The sequence below is a fragment of the Camelina sativa genome, chromosome 15 (assembly GCF_030686135.1).
Source record: "Camelina sativa cultivar CO46 ecotype springtype chromosome 15, ASM3068613v1".
NCBI classification, from domain to species: Eukaryota; Viridiplantae; Streptophyta; class Magnoliopsida; order Brassicales; family Brassicaceae; genus Camelina; species Camelina sativa.
Window position 1 is genome coordinate 2,607,580 of NC_141894.1, and position 20,023 is coordinate 2,627,602.

The window sequence follows — 20,023 nt, forward strand, 5'->3', positions numbered from 1 at the left end:
TCTCTATTTTGAATTCTAGATCCTCGATTCTGGATTCGATTCTTAGGTGTCATTGCTTTAGATCCTATGGTGTGATCGACTTCCCTTTCTTATTTTCAAAAGTTTTACATGTTCAATAGATTGCCTGATATGTGATTTGGGTCTCTCAATCATGAACTCTAGTTTCGTCCTTGTTTTTGTTTATTTAGTTTCTTGATTTGATAAAATTGTGTTGGTGAATTGAAATTAAGATGATGATGACGACGTTTAAGTCTACAAGGAACTTAGCTATTTGGTCCTTGGAGATTTCATATCTTTAAATTTTGTTAGGATTATCTCAGATTAGATTTGCCCATTTGTTCATTGTTCATGACAATAAACTGTCAGTAGAGGAAGAATTATAGATATCTAGCATTTGATGATGCATGCTTGTTGTTTTCTTTGAGTTTCGTGATTAAAGATAAATTCGATTGAATTGTTCTATTCAAGATTTCTAGAGCGACAATAGTTTGATTCATTTTTTCAATTCTTGATTTAACTTGTACGTTGCATTACCGCTAAGGAGCTGGGGATTTTGATGTGTTCCCTTGGACAAAACCCAACCAAAGCAGAGCTTCAAGACATGATTAATGAAGTGGACGTGGATGGTAATGGTACTATTGATTCCCTTAAGTTCTTGAAATTGCTGCTGAGTATGGCTATATTCGAAGGTAAGCAACCAAAATTTCTTATTTCCATGCATTACCCTTTATCTTATAACTCAAGATCTATCTGGCAACTATGCAGGCTGAATAAGATAGTAGAATATTAGAAATGGTGTGACAGCAAAAAATTGTTCATTGCAGAACATGTGATGGAACTGTACACCAAGATGACCAATGGATCAACAATCAAAAAGACAAGGAGACTGCTCTTGTTTGGAGTTATGATGATGCTAACCCTTATTTTAACTCATTTCCTTTAAAGCTCTATGTTAAATATGTGTGTAAACCACTGTTTTTATTTGTATTTTGCCTCAATGTGTACTCGAAGTAAAGGCTTAGATTATTGGTTAAACACCAGTTCTCGGGTTCACATCCTAATATAACACTTTATGAAGGCTTTCCTAAATTCACAGGATGCTTTCCTAACACTTTATGATGTCACTTGGTCGTGATAATGGTGAAATTCAGGAAGGACTACACGAAATTCAGGAAGGATTCTTAGAACTTCATGATGACCTTCATAACAAGTTTAGATTTCAGGATGACTTTCATAAAAATTCTGGATATTGGTAAACACTAGGGTAACACAAAAATGATGCTATTACCCTTTACTAATGGAGTTTTCTTTCTATGTTTTACATTTTTTTAATAATGCTGAGTTTTTATGTTGAACTTTTCTTCGTTTTATGAATTCAAATATATTTTCATAAAATTATTATTTATAGATGGTTCCTTGATAGCTTGTAGATTACCTTCTCATGTTCTTGTAACTTGAAAAATCAACAACATCTATCATTACTATAGAACGTTTAAACTTTTTTTGATAACCCAGTTATATTACGGAACCTATTTTTATGCACAATAAAATATTTAGGAAGGTTATCTAGCATTTTAGTAAGACCTTCATAAAAATAAAATAAAACATCATGCTAGATATTCCTATCTTCTACCTTTGTTGTAAAACACCAATATGTGCACCAAATCAAATTATTATACATCATTAATGAAGTAATATGTGAATGTAATACAATAAGGCACAAAACACATATAAAGAAATTTAAAAACACATTTTTAAAAAATTTAGGAAGGATTTAATAGCTTTTAGGAAAACATTCTTGAATTTTAGGAAGGCATTCCATAATGACCTTGACTTTTATGAAGGTCTTCCTAATTGTCTGAAACCAACATCTATTTACATGTTTAGAAATAGATATGGACGACGAAACTCACCTGCACCACTTTCTTACAAACACCAAAGCTTAGATCTTGTCCTAACCCATAGCCACCGGAGAATCTCATATCACCAACATCTTGATCTCTTGACGAAACAGAAACAAAAGATTGAGAACTCAAATCATCAACCTCTACATTTATTTCAAATCTTATATTCACATCTCCATCTGCTGAAAAGGTCGGTGATCTCCACGCAGCCCATCTTTGATCACCCCTGTCCAAGCTTCCTCTTTCTTTCAAAACCTTAAACATCAATAAAGAACTTTCTTGATGTTTTCTAGGCTTTACTAAACTACCAACCATATGAAGTATCACTTGAAAGACCCTTCTCTCGTCTCCTACTACATTATCCGGCAAAGACTTCTCCGCGTCAACCAAGAACCTGAACCCGTTGTATAGAGACAAACATTTAGTCATACAAGCTGCTTCATGGATGGTACGATGCAGACTAAACGGTTTCATCTCCGTACCAAATCTACCATCAGACACATCCATCGAGTCCCCAACCAAGTTCGACATCACATTCCCCATTTTCACCATCGTGTCAACAACAATCTTCTATTCATCATTCAACTTCTCGTCCTGAATCATTGACAGTAGTCCGAGTATCGAATGCATTGGATGTCTCATCCCTTCGCTCATTGTCTTCTTAAACGTGTTCCTCGCTTGGCTTGCCCTCAGCGCGTCCCTTTTAGCCATCTGCAACGCCCTGTTCTGATCCGCTAGCTTCTACCACATGAGCTGAGACTCTTCAAGAACCGCTGCATGATCTAACGCAACTGTTACTTGATCAGCCACAACTTTAACAATCTCAATATCTTGATAAGTCCAAATCCCATGGCTGCCCACTAGGTAATCCGCAACTTGAAAACAAGTCACAAACAAAACAAATTTGCATTCACCTTCGTAAGTGGCTCCACTAGGCCACAAGAATTTTTGTTTCCTGAAGCTTTGGCTAGTTTCCAATCACCTTTGTACATGCACCCATTTTTCCAAAGATACTTGTTGGATCCGTGTGAAAACCCACCGGAGAAGCTTCCGATGTTGAGATCTCCGTTGGGAAGCGGCTTCTCTCTTGAAAAAAATACATTGCTACCATCAAGCCAACTAAACTAAAATCACAGAACAATAAAACTAATTCATCTATATAGAGCCATAAGTTACAATTTCTTTCTGAATTTCAGAGAATTCAACAATTTCAAACTCTGACATCGATGATTGAAGGTATCGATCGAAGAAGAAGAAAGAGAACCCAACAATTTCAAACTCTGAAATCGAAGAAGAAGAAAGAAGAATTGATGATAACCATCGATTTAGTACCTGATTGAAGCTTCACAGGAAAATGTGAGATCAGAAAGAAGATCTCAGATCAAAAAATTCATCAAGCTATGCCGGAAATGAAAAAGAGATCGGATTTTGATTTTTTTTGAATATTTTAAATAATAATATTTCTCTATATTAATTACTCAATATTAAAAAATGCTGGTTTGGGAACATTCCAGTATGTGTGCTAGTTTTGGAACAAAAAACCAAAATAGTGCTAGTTTAGGGTATTTCTCTAAAGTTTAATAGTCAAGTTGCTTCATTATCTTCTTCTCTCCTCAAACATATACATAAACGTTTTCTAGGATTTGAAAATTTTGGAATCTTTTTTCCAAAGAGAGGTCACATTTCTGACAATGACGAATTTACAATGATTTATTGTTTTTCACATTTATTTGGACGGAATTCCGAAGTAAATATCTTCTATCTACTAGCCGATCATCCTAATCACATTCCTAATACACGGATTATTCAGCTGATTAATTATAACATCATTTGTAATCGTGTATCCTTGCTTGATTTATATACTAAAAACACTTGCGAAGGCCTGTTTTTCAGATTTTTTTTGGGTTTCAGGCCCAAAACAATTAAAAGGAAAAAAAAACTATAGCCCTTTATTATATATTTTTTAAAACGACAACTCCAACTCCAAGCCTTAAAACTTTTTTTTTGGAACATCATTATTAATGGTCATCACATTGATAACTAAATTTTACGGTATTACCTTCCCACGTTATGCATGATTGATAAAAGAATCGATGATGCATTTCTTACGATAGTGTACCTTCTTCCCACGTTAAAAATATTAACAAATCAATGCATCAAGTTATCCCACTTGAATATAGAGTAGCCGATTGGGTCATTTAAGCATCTGAGCCCTTAATTTCTCTCTCCCATATCCGCGCCGGGAGAACGGACGAGACGCATGAGTGAGTGAGTATTCACGACGCTATGGCATCGTTGTACTCCCATGTTCCAAAACAATCAAGAAGACGCTATGGTATCAGCACACTCCATTTAATATGTATATATAAATATGTACCATATCTTCCTCCAAATTAACTTCGACGTGGAATAATGGCATCAGTTTACTCCACCCTAACCTACTGGCTGGTGCATCACCCCTACATCGCCAACTACACATGGGCCGAAGGTGAAAATTTTGGCTCCACCGTCCCCTTTGTCTTCGTCGTAATCTCCGTTTACCTCTCCGCCACATTCCTCCTCCGACACTACATCGATGCACTCCCCACACTCGGTCCCCGCATTCTCAAACCAATCACAGCCGTCCACAGCTTCATCCTTTTCTTCCTCTCCTTAATCATGGCCGTCGGTTGCACTCTCTCCCTGATCTCGTCTCAAGATCCGAAGTTGCGTTTGGTACACGCCGTCTGTCTCCCCCTCGACGTGAAACCTAGCGGACCACTTTTCTTTTGGGCTCAAGTCTTCTACCTCTCAAAGATCCTCGAGTTCGTGGACACACTTCTCATCATACTCAACAAAGCAATCCACCGGCTCTCGTTCCTCCACGTCTACCACCACGCCACGGTTTTGATAATGTGCTACCTCTGGCTCCGAACCCGCCAATCTATGTTTCCGGTTGGTCTCGTGATGAACTCGACTGTCCACGTCATCATGTACGGTTACTACTTCCTATGCGCCGTCGGGTCGAGGCCCAAGTGGAAAATGTTGGTAACGAATTGTCAGATTGTTCAGTTTGTTATCGGCTTGGGGTTAGGTTCCGGTTGGATGCTCCCAAAGCATTATTTCGGGTCGGGTTGCTCCGGGGTTTGGGGACTTTATTTCAACGGTGTGTTTAATGCTTCACTCTTGGCTCTCTTCTACAACTTCCATTCCAAGAACTATGCGAGGACGACAACCTCGACTATGTATAAGGTCGAAACTTTTATATTCATAAACGGAGAGAGGTGGGCAAGAAAAGCCATTAGATTGTTTTCGAAAAAATATGATTGAATATTTTCTGTAGTTGTAAAATGTTGGGATGGTTTGAAAAATTGTTTTATTATGAATAATAAGATGACAAAAGATATTAAAATGTCACATAAATCAACATCATTGTTCGTCTGATATATTCTTCTCAGATTGCATACATCTGTTTATGATATATAATATATACAGCCAATGTTTCTTCAAGAGTTGAACATTGAGATTAGTCTACAAAATAAACCAATTTAGGTTGTTACCAGTTTAAACCACTGGTCCTATCGTTCTAAAGCCTCTTCTACATATCTGTAACGACAACTCCAATTAATTCCCTCGTCTGCATTTTAAGAGCCACCCCGCGCGCTGCTACAATGGGCCTATCCCGTAGACGTAGTAGTCTTTCATAAACTTGGATAGGACTACGGCTATAGCTCAGGCTACGGCGGCCGTGGCCTAACTACTCAACTTATGAAGCTGAAATAAACGTAAAAGATTATATAGAGTGAAAAAATGTGATAATTAAAGTTACCAATTATCCTTAACCTAATTAATCGGGGTAATAAATGAAATAATTTATAGGATATACTATAAAACATAGATAACTGTCATTTACAATATTACCCTATACGTACTAATACGATACGTATCCCAAAAACTGAAGATAATAAAAACATGATCCGATGGGACCCACTTTAATGTAAATTAGCCGATTTGGGGTAAGTCTGACTCTGACCCCTTCGTCTCTCTCTCTATACAAAACCATATCTTCAAACTTCGTCTCCCCCAAACCTCGCCGCTCAATCCACCGGAGGCAATGGCGTCGTCGCTAACCTCCACTCTAACTTACTGGCTCGTAAACCACCCTTACATCGCCAATTTCACTTGGATCGAAGGCGAAACACTTGGCTCCACCGTCTTCTTCGTCTCCCTCGTTGTCTCCGTCTACCTCTCCGCCACACTCCTCCTCCGATCCGTCATCGATTCGCTCCCATCACTCAGTCCACGCGTCCTCAAACCAATCACAGCCGTCCACAGCCTCATCCTCTGTCTCCTCTCCTTAATCATGGCCGTCGGATGCACTCTCTCCGTAACAACAACAACATCGTCTAGATCCGAAGTCGCGTTTCCTCCACGCGATTTGTTTCCCCGTCGACGTGAAACCTAGCGGACCTCTTTTCTTCTGGGCTCAAGTCTTCTACCTCTCCAAGATCCTCGAGTTCGGAGACACGATCCTCATCGTGCTCGGCAAATCAATCCAACGGCTCTCGTTCCTCCACGTATATCACCACGCCACGGTTGTGGTCATGTGTTATCTCTGGCTCCGGACTCGCCAGTCTATGTTTCCGGTTGCGCTCGTGACGAACTCGACGGTACACGTCATCATGTACGGTTACTACTTCCTCTGCGCCGTTGGATCGAGGCCTAAGTGGAAGAGGTTGGTCACGGATTGTCAGATTGTTCAGTTTGTTTTCAGTTTCGGGTTATCCGGTTGGATGCTCCGAGAACATTTTTTCGGGTCGGGTTGCTCCGGGATTTGGGGATGGTGTTTCAACGCTGCGTTTAATGCTTCTCTTTTGGCTCTCTTTTCCAACTTCCATTCTAAGAACTATGTCAAGAAGACGAATGAGGTGCCCAAAAAAAGCGATTAGATTAGTTTCGTTTTGAATTGTTTTGATCTCTTGATTTCAGGTTCTTCATTTGTATTTTCTAATCCAGATTTTTTTCAAGGCAGTTGAAGGTCTTTACATAAACGATAAGAATTCTTCTCAAATACATTACAAACTAATTCTCCATGATACAACAAGAAAACGAGAAAGAAAAAAAAAATTAAAATAAAGTTACTCCGGCCAACAAATCTGAGAAGACGCATCAGCTGTCTAATTTGCTGGATCTGTTCAATAACCAAAAATTTGGGGATGAGTTGTGATATCTCTGCAGTGAGGTTTTATATCAGTCTTAACGTTCTGGCTTTTTAGGGTTCATCAACCACTGGTCGTACTAAAGCCGCTTCTACCTTCGATTCAACAACCCCATTCCCTTGTCTCTCAGACATGGTTGTAGGAACCACGGTTTCAACCGCATTCATGTCGGGGTTCACGACAGACTCAATTGGTGGTTTAATATCAAACCCAGACACTCGTGGCCGTCTATCTTGTCTTTCATAAACCGGACTAGGACTACGGCTATAGCTTCTGCTCCGCTTATGAGCACCACGGTCACGGCTATGTCTAGGGCTGCGACTCCTTGAACGTGACCAACTCCTGCTACGACTACGACTACGACTATAGCTCCGGCTCCGGCTATAGCTCAGGCTACGTCGCCTTGGCCGAACCAGATCAGGACTTCTGCTACGACTTCTACCTCTTCTGTTGTCAAACCTTCCAACACCACGACCAAAGCCTCTACCACCACCACGACCAAAGCCTCGGCCATCCATGTTATTATTGCCAAACCGACCAAATCCGCCTCTACCACCAACATTCATACGACCGGCATCAGGACCAGTGAAACCCCGACCACGATTCCCGCCACGTCCAAATGAGTCATCTCTGCTTCCAAATCCGCCACCACGGCCATCAAACCCACCTTCGCGGCCACGGCCATCAAAACCACCTTCACGGCCACCAAACCCACCTTCACGGCCACGGCCATCAAACCCACCCTCACGGCCACCAAACCCTCCACCACGGCCACCAAACCCTCCAGCAGAATCCCAACGGCTACCACCACCACCAGAGTCAAACCGGTTAGCCATACCTCTTCGATCCTGGCTATAACCAGGACCACCACCACCACCACCACGCATTGCAATGTCCCTTACTTGAGGCGGTACTTGCTGGTTTGCTCCTTCGAGGACTTTGATCAAATCAGGCGCGTATTTCCAATCTTGCTCTGTGAAGAAAGTGAATGCCACTCCAGTTGCACCGGCTCGACCGGTTCTCCCAATACGGTGAACATAGTCTTCAACTCCGGTTGGAAAATCGTAGTTGATCACAACTCTGTAGTAGTATAACACGAACAAAGATAAGGAATCTTCATAACAAACAACAACCAAAGAAATATATACCAAGAATTGTTACAACAAACCTTATGTCTTTTATATCGAGTCCCCGGGCAGCAACATCAGTAGCTATTAATACACAAGATTTACCGGTTCGGAACTGGCCAAGTACCCAATCTCTCTCACCTTGAGACTTGTCTCCATGGATCACAACAGCGCCAAAATGACGTCCGACACTACGTGCAAGATGGTCACAAAGCCTCTTCGTCGAGCAAAATATTATAACTTTTGAACCTCTTTCTTGCGACCTAAGGATTTGCTCCAAACGTCTCTCTTTCTCCATTTGAGGGACTACTTCAACATACTGCATCATAAGGATGGGTTTACTTCAGTAACATCATCACCAAGTCATGTGGAACAATGCTTAAGAGTGATAGAAAATGGTTTAGAAGATCATTACCTGTGTTATCGATTTGTTAGCAGCCAACTCATCTACCCTGCCTATGTTAACTTGGACAGGGTTCACAAGAAGATCACTTGCAATTTTTCTAACTTCTTTTGGCCAAGTTGCTGTGTACATAAGAGTCTGTCTCCGAGGAGGTATTTCATTCACAATCCTACGGATTTGGGGTTCAAAACCCATGTCAAGCATTCGGTCTGCTTCGTCAAGCACAAGAAGGGAAACCTGCTGGAAATCAATCTTCTTCATCTCCAGTATATCATTTAGACGCCCAGGAGTTGCCACCACAATATCAGCTCCTCGTTCCAACTCTTTCAATTGAGGACCCTTTGGAGCTCCACCATACAAACACTAATGACAAGAATACAGATTCGTAAACAAAAACATTTAGTATAGGCTCTATCAGCCCTGGTGAAAAATGTCAAAGAGACTCAAATAAAACTCACAGTGCATGATATCCTGGAAGACCGGCCGAACTTAAGGGCTTCATCTTGTATTTGTGTGGCTAGCTCCCGAGTAGGAGCTAGGATCAAAACTGTGGGGCCATTTCGGGAGTCGTTACGACAGTGCCGTAGAAGAATGAAGGCAGGGATCAAGTATCCCAAAGTTTTACCAGAACCAGTTTTTGCAATTGCAACTATATCCCTGCTCTGCAGAGCAATTGGCCATGTTTGAGCCTGGATCGGTGTTGGTGATGGAAATCCAGCAGAAAGCAACTGGAAAGTAAAATATACAAACATTAGCCCACCAGAAATATGAAGAACTACAAGCTAGTCGCTACACCACTTATAAAGTTCATAATAAAACTGACCTCTCTAAGTATTTCAGAAGGGAGACCACTAGCTTCAAATGTAATGTATGGTGCTGGAATGTTCTCGCCCTTCACAATAAAGGAAAAAAAGTCTGAGAGGCCGTACACATATCAGAATAGATGAGAAAAGTGCAAGGTTTAACACTATTCTCAAATGCTATTACTTATTCCAGTTGAAGTTCGTCCAATCCCACATTCACAGTAGAGTTTTATGGACAAACATTCACTGAAACAACAATTGCAAATTATTACAGCACATTACAGCTTGAAAAATTAACTGACAAGTTGAGCAACGCAACCAAGAAATATGAACTTACAGTTATTGTAACTTCATGTTGTTTCCGGTAGCTTTCAACGGGTGAGAGATGAGGAACATCAGGAGATGTGACAAAATGAGGCCTCACCAAGGATTTCTGTGGAAAAGCTGGACCAGCGTGTCCATATGTTCCATGCCCTGTTTGCCTCATGGCAGAATCAGCATTTGCAGGTGGACCACCACCTATCCTTATATCCTGCGTAGCATTTTACAAATGCTTCTTTCCGTAAGAAATAACTGTGAGGCAGAAAATATTTAACAAGACAGATAGAAGAAGTGATTATCTGTAGCTAACCTTAGGCATTGCAGCAGGATGATGTGGTTGGGCACCCCTAACCGGCCCTTCCATTCTTGCGTTAACATACGCGTCATTCCCAGGTCTAGATTGTACATTATTCTCATACGTTTTATTTGATTGGAAAGGGGAAGTATGAGACTTCTGGTGCAACATTGTTGGGTCCATTTGATTTTGAAACCTAGGTCCAAGCTGGTGGTGAATCAGGTTAGCCTCTGGTTGTTGAAACTGTGTGACTGCAACAGGATGTTGCATGTTTGCTTGCGGTCCATTGTATTTCTGAGCCATAGACAAGTTTGCATTTGTTCTTTGGGATGCTGTATTGGCTTCAAAGGGGGCATTTTGAGATGGTGAACCTTCAGAATTTGGCAAATGGGGTTGAGAAAACCCAGTTTTCTTACCCCCATGGAACTCATCCCCATCCCTCTTTGGGGCCAATGAGTTGTACTCTTGCTGGCTAGAAAACTGCTGACACTGGGGACCACCCTGATGTGAATTTTGAAGCCCTTGCGGTTGCATGTGAGGCCGATAACCCATGTACTGTTGTTGTGGATGTGCATACTGATGGCTTAGCTGCTGAGGCATTTGTGAATGCTGATTCTGCATGACTTGCTGCTGCTGCGTCGTTGGCTGATAAGTCTGTTGTTGGGGAAACTGTTGACCTGATTGTTGAGTCATTTGCTGGCCTGGATGCTGCTGCTGGTGCATCAATTGGGGTCTTACATGTTGGGATGGAAATTGCTGTGGCTGTTGTTGTAAACCATGCTGTTGAGACACGTGACCAACATGTTTTGCTTGTTCGTGCTGAGCTTGGTGACCTTGTCCTGAAGAGGGTATAGGAATCTGAGCGAGCTTGGGCGTTGTGGCAGCGTGCGGAGGAGCACCAGCCTGCAAAGGTGGAGGAGGCGCAGAAGGTCTTTCATACTGAGTGACATTGGTTTCAGGATTCCAGTAATACAGAATTCCAGTGCTTCCATCAATAAGTCCCTTCCATGGTTTAGGAAGAGTTGGATCCTCTGGAGCATATCTTGGACCAGCAGAAGCTGGAGTAGCTTCTGTTGTGGCCATAGGCAACGGCTCTGCAAGCATACAAAAACTCTCATGTTACCATACAAAAGCTTTCACGCTATCATTCAAAGGCTTTATGTCACAAGTATCATCAACGATATAGTCCAGCTAAGCTCAACGCGCACAGACCAGACCATTCAACATAATCTACTTCCACGAGACCATAAAAGAATCATGTCCAATTATAATTACAATCTCAATCGCAAACTATAGAAACTATACCTAAATCAAGCAAATAAAGAAACTGAGAAACGGATTCAAAGGTGAAGAAACCCGAAGACAGTTTGCACAAGTAATACCTGAGCATCAAAACATAAAGGGATGCAACGATTTAGGGTTTGAGGTAGAGACAAAGAAAGAGGCTTACATCGACAACGAAACAGCACCGCAGTCGCTTACGCGAGCCAGAGTTGAATAAAGAAACACAGGTGCGAATCAGAGATGGACCTCGATGGGAACTAGAGAGCACAGGGGATGGGTTCGGCGTATGGTAGAAGAAGAAGAGAGGCTGGGGTTCACGAAAGAGAAGGAATTCTGACAAAAAGAGAAGCCACACGACGTCGTAATGGAGAAGGCCAAAGACTGTACGATCTTTGACACAAAACGTAGTCGTTTCTTTATTATCCTGATTTGTTCGTTCTTGAATCTTGAGAAATTATTAGATTGGGAAAATTGGTTCTCAAGTACTAAACCGATCAAGAAAAAACATTTGAACCAGTGAAGAAAATCAAATAACCGGTCCAATTACAGGACTTTCTTCAATAACTGTTTTATCGAAGTAAACCAATAATGTTTTGCCGACATTGGGATACAAGGAAAGGGATTTTGCACCGAGAAAAGTACAAGGTTTAAATCGAATCAAATCAAATCAGAGGAGATTAAACTCACTTGGAAAAATCTCCATAATCTGAGTCTAGGAATCAAGAAAGCATAATGAGAGATATAAATGTCTGTACATTAAAAGAAACTAGAAAAGCATAAATAATTGAGTAATGTAGATCCCTCATCTACCATATTTAATATGTCAAAGACTCAAAGCTTTCTTCACTTGTTTGCCTGACATGAAGCTTCTCTTAGGGCAAAGGCTCTTGTGAATCTCCAAGACGAGACAAGTGCAAGTAAGCATCAGTCCCTGCACATTCCAACCGATACACATATATATTATCAAAACTGAATCTTTCTTATGAAGCTCATTGAGACATTTCAGGTCAAAACTTTTACTGATATGATCTAAAAATATGAAAATCAAATAAGTAATGGACTCACCATATCCTTCCATGGATATGATCTGCAAATCTCCACCAAAATATCGAGCATACAAGCGACTAATGGGGAGACCATAACCATAACCAGCCATAGTCACTGGAACATCAGCTGGTCCTAATTCCAATTCCTCCACTAGCGGGTTTCTTGCGGTACTGTAAAGATATGTGAATATTTTGGGAAGACCGCTCCTGGGTATACCTCCACCTTCATCTGAGACCTATTAGATTAACCCACAACAATAGTTGGTTTTAAACCAGTGCAACAAAAACATGGAAACGCTTAACAGAAAGGAGAGAAAGCACAGGATAACAACCTTTATTGTTACATCTTCGATTCCATCAGCAACTATAATACGAATAGGTGGTGCAACTCTATCGGAGTCAACAAATCTCTCTTGAACAGCACGTAGAGAGTTCTTGACTAGCTCATACATCATAAGATGCAAGTGCGTTGGAACATACCTATAAAAAGGATGAATTGTTTGCAAAGTGAGAACAAAAAGCTTATATGGAATCAATCTTAAGAACAAAGAGAAGGGTCAACTTGAACTCACGGAAAGGTGAAACTCGGATCCCCATATATGTTTATTTCAGGTGCAGAACCATACTCTCGGAAACAAATTGAGCGAGCATCTTCACTAGCATTCCTCGCTACCTCCATAGGAGACATCTTAGTGTGTATGTAACCCACAGTATGAAGTGGTGGATTTGGATTATGCAACTCAACATGCTGCCCTGAGAATTCCATTAAAAAATCTCAACAAGTATCAGCACATCAACAACAACAGAAAACAAAAAAACCTTTCCAAAAACAAAAAAACCCCAAATCTTACCAATAAGCATACGGATCCCAATACGAGACAAGTAGAAACGATCAAGAAACTGATGAATCTCATCAAGAGTTCCGGAATTCATGCCTTTCTTAAGCTGATTAACACCCAAAGCCATCATGGGAACCACATTGTTGTGCCTTACTTTAACAGCCTTAATCATCTGAGTGAATTCTTTCTCATCATTTGAATCCTTAATCTCAGGAAATGCTCTCATATCCCTGAATGATTCCAAATACCAATCCCGTACCTAGGAGAAAACAGCAAAATGTAACAAAGAACACATCATTCACAAAAATACCTGTTGAAGAGTTTCAGGTGTCAAACAAAATTAGCCAATTCTGGTTTCAATTCTCTACGCATTCAAAAAATTCACTGTAGCATTCCCTTGATTTTAAAATAATCAAACCACAGAATCTAATCTCTACTTTTTTCATTAAATCTACAATATCCAATTTCAATTCAAAACAATCTAATAAGAAGCAACCACCACAAATTCAATTCAAGTCAGAAATCATTAAAATTCAAAAAATCAGAAACCCAGAATTCGCGAACCTTCAAAACGGCAGGTTTATCAGAGAGACCATAAGGAAGCGTCTGGAGTTCGAGCGCTCTCCTGGCGACACGAATCGGAAGCTCCTTATGGAGAAACTGAGCGGAGATGAGAAGATTCCTCTCAGTAGGTTTGGAACCAAACTCCATCATATACCTGAGACTCACACCCGTTTGCTTCATGCAACCCCATTTGTGTAAATCCTCGATCAAATTCTTGGGAAACATTTCGCTGGCTTTCTTAACTGCCATAAGCGTTGGAACCCTATCGTCGCTCTCCAACGGCAACGTTGTTATCTATCATCGACTTGACGGAAACTGCGAAGAAGATGGTTGGACATCCAGAGAAAACAGAGAAGAGAGGATTGGCTTCTTTTTTTGGCTTTGGGAATCAGCAAAAGGCTGAAATTATAATCGTTTTAATTATGTGCTTAATACTAATCTGGTTTATGTGTTTTTTTTGGTTTTGGCCGCTAATTTTCATGGGATTACGATTTTTACTATTTGAAGTGATTGTGTGTGGTAGTGCGTACTGGCTCTTTTTGGAATAAATCTCTATTTTTTTTTTTTTTAGTATTTACTTATTTTTGGTACAAAGTTCTTTTTTTAAGTCATAAATAATAATTATTGATTGAGAAAAGGATGTGAATCAAACAAATATAAATATCAAAGACTTTTTTTTAGTAAAAAGGATCTCTACCCTATCCACAAGTCCACATGGGACATGGATGATGGCTAAAGGCTGAGATCCAAAACAACATGCCGTTCGATAGATTTATAATAATGTGTCGTCGTCCTTTATCATAAAAAACTACACGGTTTTTTTTGTCTCTTTTTGAAAAGAAGTAATTAGATGTCCAAAAGGCTCCCGACCCGTTCTTTTGATATAAGGCCCTAAAGGCCCAATATTCCAATCCTCCTTTCACTAATTTTTTTTTTTCTTTTTCTAATGATAAAAGGGTTTTTCTCAAATTTAAATGCAAGTACACAGAGTCGAGCAAAGCTTTTTGGGTTTAGCAGTTTGGGGGAAAGGTTTTAGAGAGTAGGGAGTTTAAGGGTACACTTAATCTATATTATAGAGGACCATTTTTTATAATTAAGATTTAAGACTAAGTTTATATACTTCCAACTTATAATAAGCCATACAACAAGTTTTTTATAGTTTTAGGCCATGAATGGCTGCCTGTTTTTTATTGGTTTTTAGATTTTGGTTTTTAGTTTTTAGATTTTGGATTTTGAGTTTTTGATTTTTGGTGTAGATTTTAGCATTTGTAAAATCTGGTAACTTGATTAGTTTTTGGTTTTTATGTATAATAATTATTTTTAAAATAGTAAAATAAATATTATAAAATAAAAAATACAATAATGTAGAAAAAAGTATGAAACGTAGATCTTTTATAGTAAAAAAGTATATAAGAAAAATTAGTTTAATAATAACAAATATGCAAGTCTTTAGGAAATATCCTTAGAATAGGTTTTAATTTGTTCATTGCACAAAAAAAGAAGGTTTCGTTTGTTTTGGAATTTAATAAGTAACTAAAATAAATAAATATATATTAGGAAAAAGAAAAAGAAAAATCACGCTAAAATCCTCTAAAAACTGGTTTTCCTAAATTTTAGGAAATCTATTTTTTCATAATCCTGAATGGCTCCAAAAATAGATTTTTCAGAATCTAAAGCCAAAAACCACTCTAAAATCAGGTGCCATTCAAAGCATTAGTGTTTAGACTTGATTTTTTTGGTTTTTTGATTTAATGTAAATCAGAATTTGTAAATTATATGTTGTAATAAAGTATTACTTCTGTAACATTAATACAGGAAAATATAATCAGTTCTTAATTATCCCATGTAATTCACAGTTTTGTAGCTAGGGCAACAAAGTCTTGGGCCAAACTCATAAGCATGCCTAAGATGTAGACTGCAGAGGAATCGCAATTTGAAGTTTCAAACAAATGTTTTGTTTCTTTTGGAACAACACAACAAAAGAGTTTGTGTTTGACTTCATTATCTTACCGACTTCATCCCCGAATCTCAATTGTTTGAAACGACGGTGTTTGATATATCATTGACCTTGATCTATTTTATTCATATTTTGTTACTTCTGCTTCTGCATGCTTGTTTATCTTTGACTTGTTCACTCCATTTTCTATCGTTTTTTTTTCTCCTCGGTACGAGGTTTTGTTGGACGAAACTCAAATTAATATATCATCTGAAGTCCACATTAACGAAGAATGTCTACAAAAAAATTCGGTATTTATAGTTTTATATTTTTACCGATTAATGAACTCATCTGTATAAGACTTATTTGCATAGGACAAGTTACTCATTTATGTAAATTTGCTTTCGACTTTGACTACGAAATGTTACCATCTCATTTCAAATATCTTTAATGATCCGTATTTTAAAAATAAAAGTGGGTTCTGACTGAAGTTTTTTATATTTCTACGCTAAAACTCTTGTTTGACAAATAAACTTGTTGGCTCTATATATAACTACTTGATTGAAATCGTACATTTTATGTTAAACAATGAAATGAAATATTTGACTTCACAGCAAACAATAGTAAATTAATAACCATGTAAAGAAGATCTAGAAACTTGTAGAAAACTTCTATTCAACCATACCTTATTAAGTTATTATAATCATCGTGAAAGAGGATTAAAAGGGATTTAGCTAGACTAACCACTAACTTGTGACAATTAAATAATGTAAAGTACGTTTAATTATGGGCTTTGGATTAACGCTTCCGTTGTTGACTTGTCAACAAAGAAAGAGAAGAGACTACAAAACGCACGAGTGGGTTTGTCATTTTAACTCGTATAGCTCTTTGACTAATTGACCGGGGACACGTCAAATTGATTAATATTCAATACTGTATATATCAAATCGAGTTACACAGGTCAAAATCTATCAAACTATTTTTAAGATCCGATATTGATATTAGACATAAAAATAATATTCCTAGTAGGTTCAATCCGAGATGAATACTGTCGAGCCTCGGTTCTCTCCCACATATTAGCTAGCTCTCTTATATATGTAATGTAGTAACTAGTAAGAGTATGGAAAGTTTATATATATGGGTGCTTAACAAGGAAATTATTTGGTATTTACTACTTCTTTTTAATTTTTTTACTAAATGAATTTTCTGATACTAAAATTCAAAGTAGTTATACAATATTTATATACCGCGTAACTGGTCAAGCACGAATGGAAAATGCTAATTGTTATTTACTACTTGCTGGTTTATTAAATAGTAAAACCTCTAGAGAGAACAAATCACATATGGCATTGATCATCATCATTGTTTAAAAAGCCATCTTGCACATATAGGTTTCTCTTTTTAAAATGTGGATAGCTATCTTAAATAAGATATATATAGCTTTTTTGGATGTGGGAAAAATTTATGTGACAAAAAAAAAAAAAGCAAAAGTATTAAAGCATTCTAAATGAAAACAAAATTGGGTTTAACGACAGAAATGTTTGTCTTTAAACAAACAACATGTTTCTTTAGCGAAGCATAGAGAGAAAAGTAGTACTAATAATCAACAAGCACTTGTGTTCTCCACTTCGGAGGAAACCAAATTGCTTATAATACTAATTTTGAAGCTACTTAAAATCCTAAATATTACTTTATGTTCCCTATTAGCTTTGTTTTCTTTCATAAAATATATAACTTCGGATAATTGCTTTCACACCTACATTAACATATTCCATCTTCTCGTTAAATTTTACTAAACGTGCGTCAATATATATAAATTCACATAATTAATTATATGAAAGTAAACTTAAATTAATTAGGATTAGAAGCTTCTAACCGATTGACTATGTAGATTACTACGAATACAAAATTTTCACCCTCATATATTCATTAACAGTCAACGTTCCTATAATTATTGTGAAGCTCTTTTGTAAATTTAGACTGATGATACAAACAATTTTTTTGTTTTCTATTTTCACGTATAACACGACACCACTATTAATTCATTTAAGCGTATTATATAAACGTTTTGATCGAATTATTGGTTTAGTTTGATTTCCTTTCGCGGTATATAAACCTTTAATCCTTAAAACTCTCTTTTTCTTTTCTTTTTTTGTCAACCCCAAAACTATTAAAAGATTGAAAACTGGTACTCTACGTGCTTCTTACAGCTATACATTGAAGTGGAACTAAATGTCGAGCTCCCGAACTAGAAAATCTATCGAAATGTGAAACCGTAGATGGTGGTGTATTTTAAATAGCAATAATGAAATGTTAAAAAATGAGAAGTACGTAGTTGTTCAAAATAAGTAATATAATTGTCAATATGGGTCGTTTAGTTAGTCCACTTCAAATCAATTGATAATGGAATTTTACTTCCCCTACATCCTACCATATTTTTCAACACAAAATTGTTTATTCCAAAAATATATATATAGTTTCATTCATTAAACTTCTAATTTTGCGGCCCTTAATCCAATTGAGTCATACCCCGATGATCAGAAGCGTGACTAGCGGGAAATTTTTATCTCCTTTTCTTTCTTTTCAAATTATCATCCACAGGAAACTAATCAAACTGGTTTCTAGGAGTTGTGTTCCTTCAACCTCATAGTATCTGAAGTTCGAATCTTTGTTACACGAGCAGTTCACGTGATGTACACTCATGAATATACAGAAACAATTCAAGTAAAAAATAGAGTTATATATATCTCAGAAATAGAGCTTGAATCAGTTAAAAGATCAATTAAGGCAACAAGTATCAAATATCTTGCAATGGGAAAAAGTCAGGTATGAACAACTATGAGTCTATAACCACCTGCGTCAGTAGCAAACCTATGTAATTTAACTATCGTACGTATCTTACAGTAAATAATACATATCGAAATATTTTATGGTGCTCTATTGTACACATTCTTTTGATATGGTGCATATAAAGAATGTCAAATTGATTCAACCATCTACTATGTAGCTATATAGTACACTTTTTGAGTCATCTTGGAAAAATGTACGAAGAAACATGTCGACCAAAAAAAAGTATACAGTATTTATCCGAGTGAGAAAGGCAATTTTAGTATTTATCCGAGTGAGAAAAAAATAAAAAGTATTAATGGAAAAATATGGACAAATATATAATATGAACATACAAACATGCGTTTAATTTTTATTTTATTTTCTCGCCAACTTTAATATTAATTAAGAGAATAAAACTCATCTAGGGGTACAAAAATCTCACAGAAAGGGAAGAACACACCTCTAAAAGCAAACAATCGCACAAAGGGTTTAACAATGGGATAACAATGGTTAATACCAAGCATCAGCGTTCGGAATGTTAAGTCATATCAACTTCGAAGTTCATTTTATTTGAAAGAATAATGTCTTCAAAAATATACAAAATTAAAATAAAAAATGATGGAAACTCAAAAGGGCTGTCATTGTTCAGGGAGGACTTTGTATGCGTAAAGGACCATTGAATCTAGACTTCAAACTACATTCGCCTGTCTTTTTCAAATATAACTTTCATAAATCTCAGCTAATAATCATAACTATTACTATTATAATTAAAGAAAAAGAAAAAAAGTTCTAATACCAATATAAATATCTAAATTTATAGAAAAATCTACAGCACGTATTCCAGAAACACAGAATAACAAAAAATACATGATACATATTAAGAGAATATAGTTGCTAACAAAAAATATTAAGAGAAGATATATTAATTTCCACACTTAATTCGGAACCAAAGCGCGCGGGCAGCTACAATACTAGTTTCTCTAGTCACCCGCCGTTTGGATTAGCCGAGCTTAGGTCGGACGTCGGAGTAGGACGTAAACTTTTTAAATTCAAAAGCAAAAACAATCTAACGGCACTTCATGCTATTTTAATATGTATCTCAATACATATTTCTGGAACAATCTCACCATCGATCGTTGTCGTCAATTTCATATGCAATTTTAGGTGTAATCATTTTCAGATTAATCTTATCTTATAACCCATCTTCATTCTCTTTGTATGTTAATTATATGCGAAAGTGGTCCTGAAAACAGATGCCCTCGTATTAACCAACACACGTAAGAGAATATTCAAGATTTGGAATTTGTGGACTGACCAATAAATCTATTTTATTAAGATTTAGTAAAAACTTTGATGGCCTGTTGGTTCGTGTGTTTTGGACTTTTGTGTAAACTAAGACATCAACTTATATACACTAAGTTGTTAACTTTATCAACTAATTAAGAATGCGAGATTCGTGCTCTTCTGATTATAT

The 20,023-nt window shown here is 37.6% G+C and overlaps 3 protein-coding genes and 2 pseudogenes across 5 annotated transcripts; 2 read left to right on the plus strand and 3 right to left on the minus strand.

The window, feature by feature from the left end:
• Positions 1 to 1,520: 1,520 nt before the first annotated feature.
• Positions 1,521 to 2,456, minus strand: LOC104748049 (ethylene receptor 2 pseudogene; annotated as a pseudogene).
• A 1,849-nt stretch (positions 2,457 to 4,305) lies between these two features.
• On the plus strand, positions 4,306 to 5,306 carry LOC104744814 (fatty acid elongase 3-like). Its single transcript, XM_087489555.1, has one exon. It carries the CDS (start codon positions 4,317 to 4,319, stop codon positions 5,211 to 5,213), a length of 897 nt encoding a protein of 298 aa, XP_087345681.1. The 5' UTR covers positions 4,306 to 4,316; the 3' UTR covers positions 5,214 to 5,306.
• A 594-nt stretch (positions 5,307 to 5,900) lies between these two features.
• On the plus strand, positions 5,901 to 6,934 carry LOC104744816 (fatty acid elongase 3-like; annotated as a pseudogene). The gene has a single exon (XR_015582104.1). The product of XR_015582104.1 is annotated as a fatty acid elongase 3-like (transcript).
• A 61-nt stretch (positions 6,935 to 6,995) lies between these two features.
• LOC104744815 (DEAD-box ATP-dependent RNA helicase 40) lies at positions 6,996 to 11,783 on the minus strand. 2 transcript variants are annotated; one of them, XM_010465917.3, is made up of 8 exons: positions 11,502 to 11,783; positions 10,067 to 11,145; positions 9,773 to 9,967; positions 9,456 to 9,524; positions 9,091 to 9,360; positions 8,645 to 8,995; positions 8,271 to 8,548; positions 6,996 to 8,182 (listed from the first exon to the last, which is right to left on the minus strand). In XM_010465917.3, the coding sequence occupies exons 2-8, from the start codon at positions 11,132 to 11,134 to the stop codon at positions 7,156 to 7,158; spliced, it is 3,258 nt and encodes a 1,085-aa protein (XP_010464219.2). In that variant the 5' UTR covers positions 11,135 to 11,145; positions 11,502 to 11,783; the 3' UTR covers positions 6,996 to 7,155. The 2 variants fall into 2 exon arrangements, with proteins under 2 accessions (XP_010464219.2, XP_010464220.2); XM_010465918.3 differs by having other exon boundaries at positions 11,434 to 11,745.
• Positions 11,784 to 11,857: 74 nt separating this feature from the next.
• LOC104744817 (pyruvate dehydrogenase (acetyl-transferring) kinase, mitochondrial) lies at positions 11,858 to 14,337 on the minus strand. Its single transcript, XM_010465920.3, has 6 exons — positions 13,785 to 14,337; positions 13,233 to 13,479; positions 12,954 to 13,134; positions 12,714 to 12,861; positions 12,401 to 12,617; positions 11,858 to 12,266 (listed from the first exon to the last, which is right to left on the minus strand). The coding sequence occupies exons 1-6, from the start codon at positions 14,031 to 14,033 to the stop codon at positions 12,208 to 12,210; spliced, it is 1,101 nt and encodes a 366-aa protein (XP_010464222.1). The 5' UTR covers positions 14,034 to 14,337; the 3' UTR covers positions 11,858 to 12,207.
• Positions 14,338 to 20,023: the final 5,686 nt, after the last annotated feature.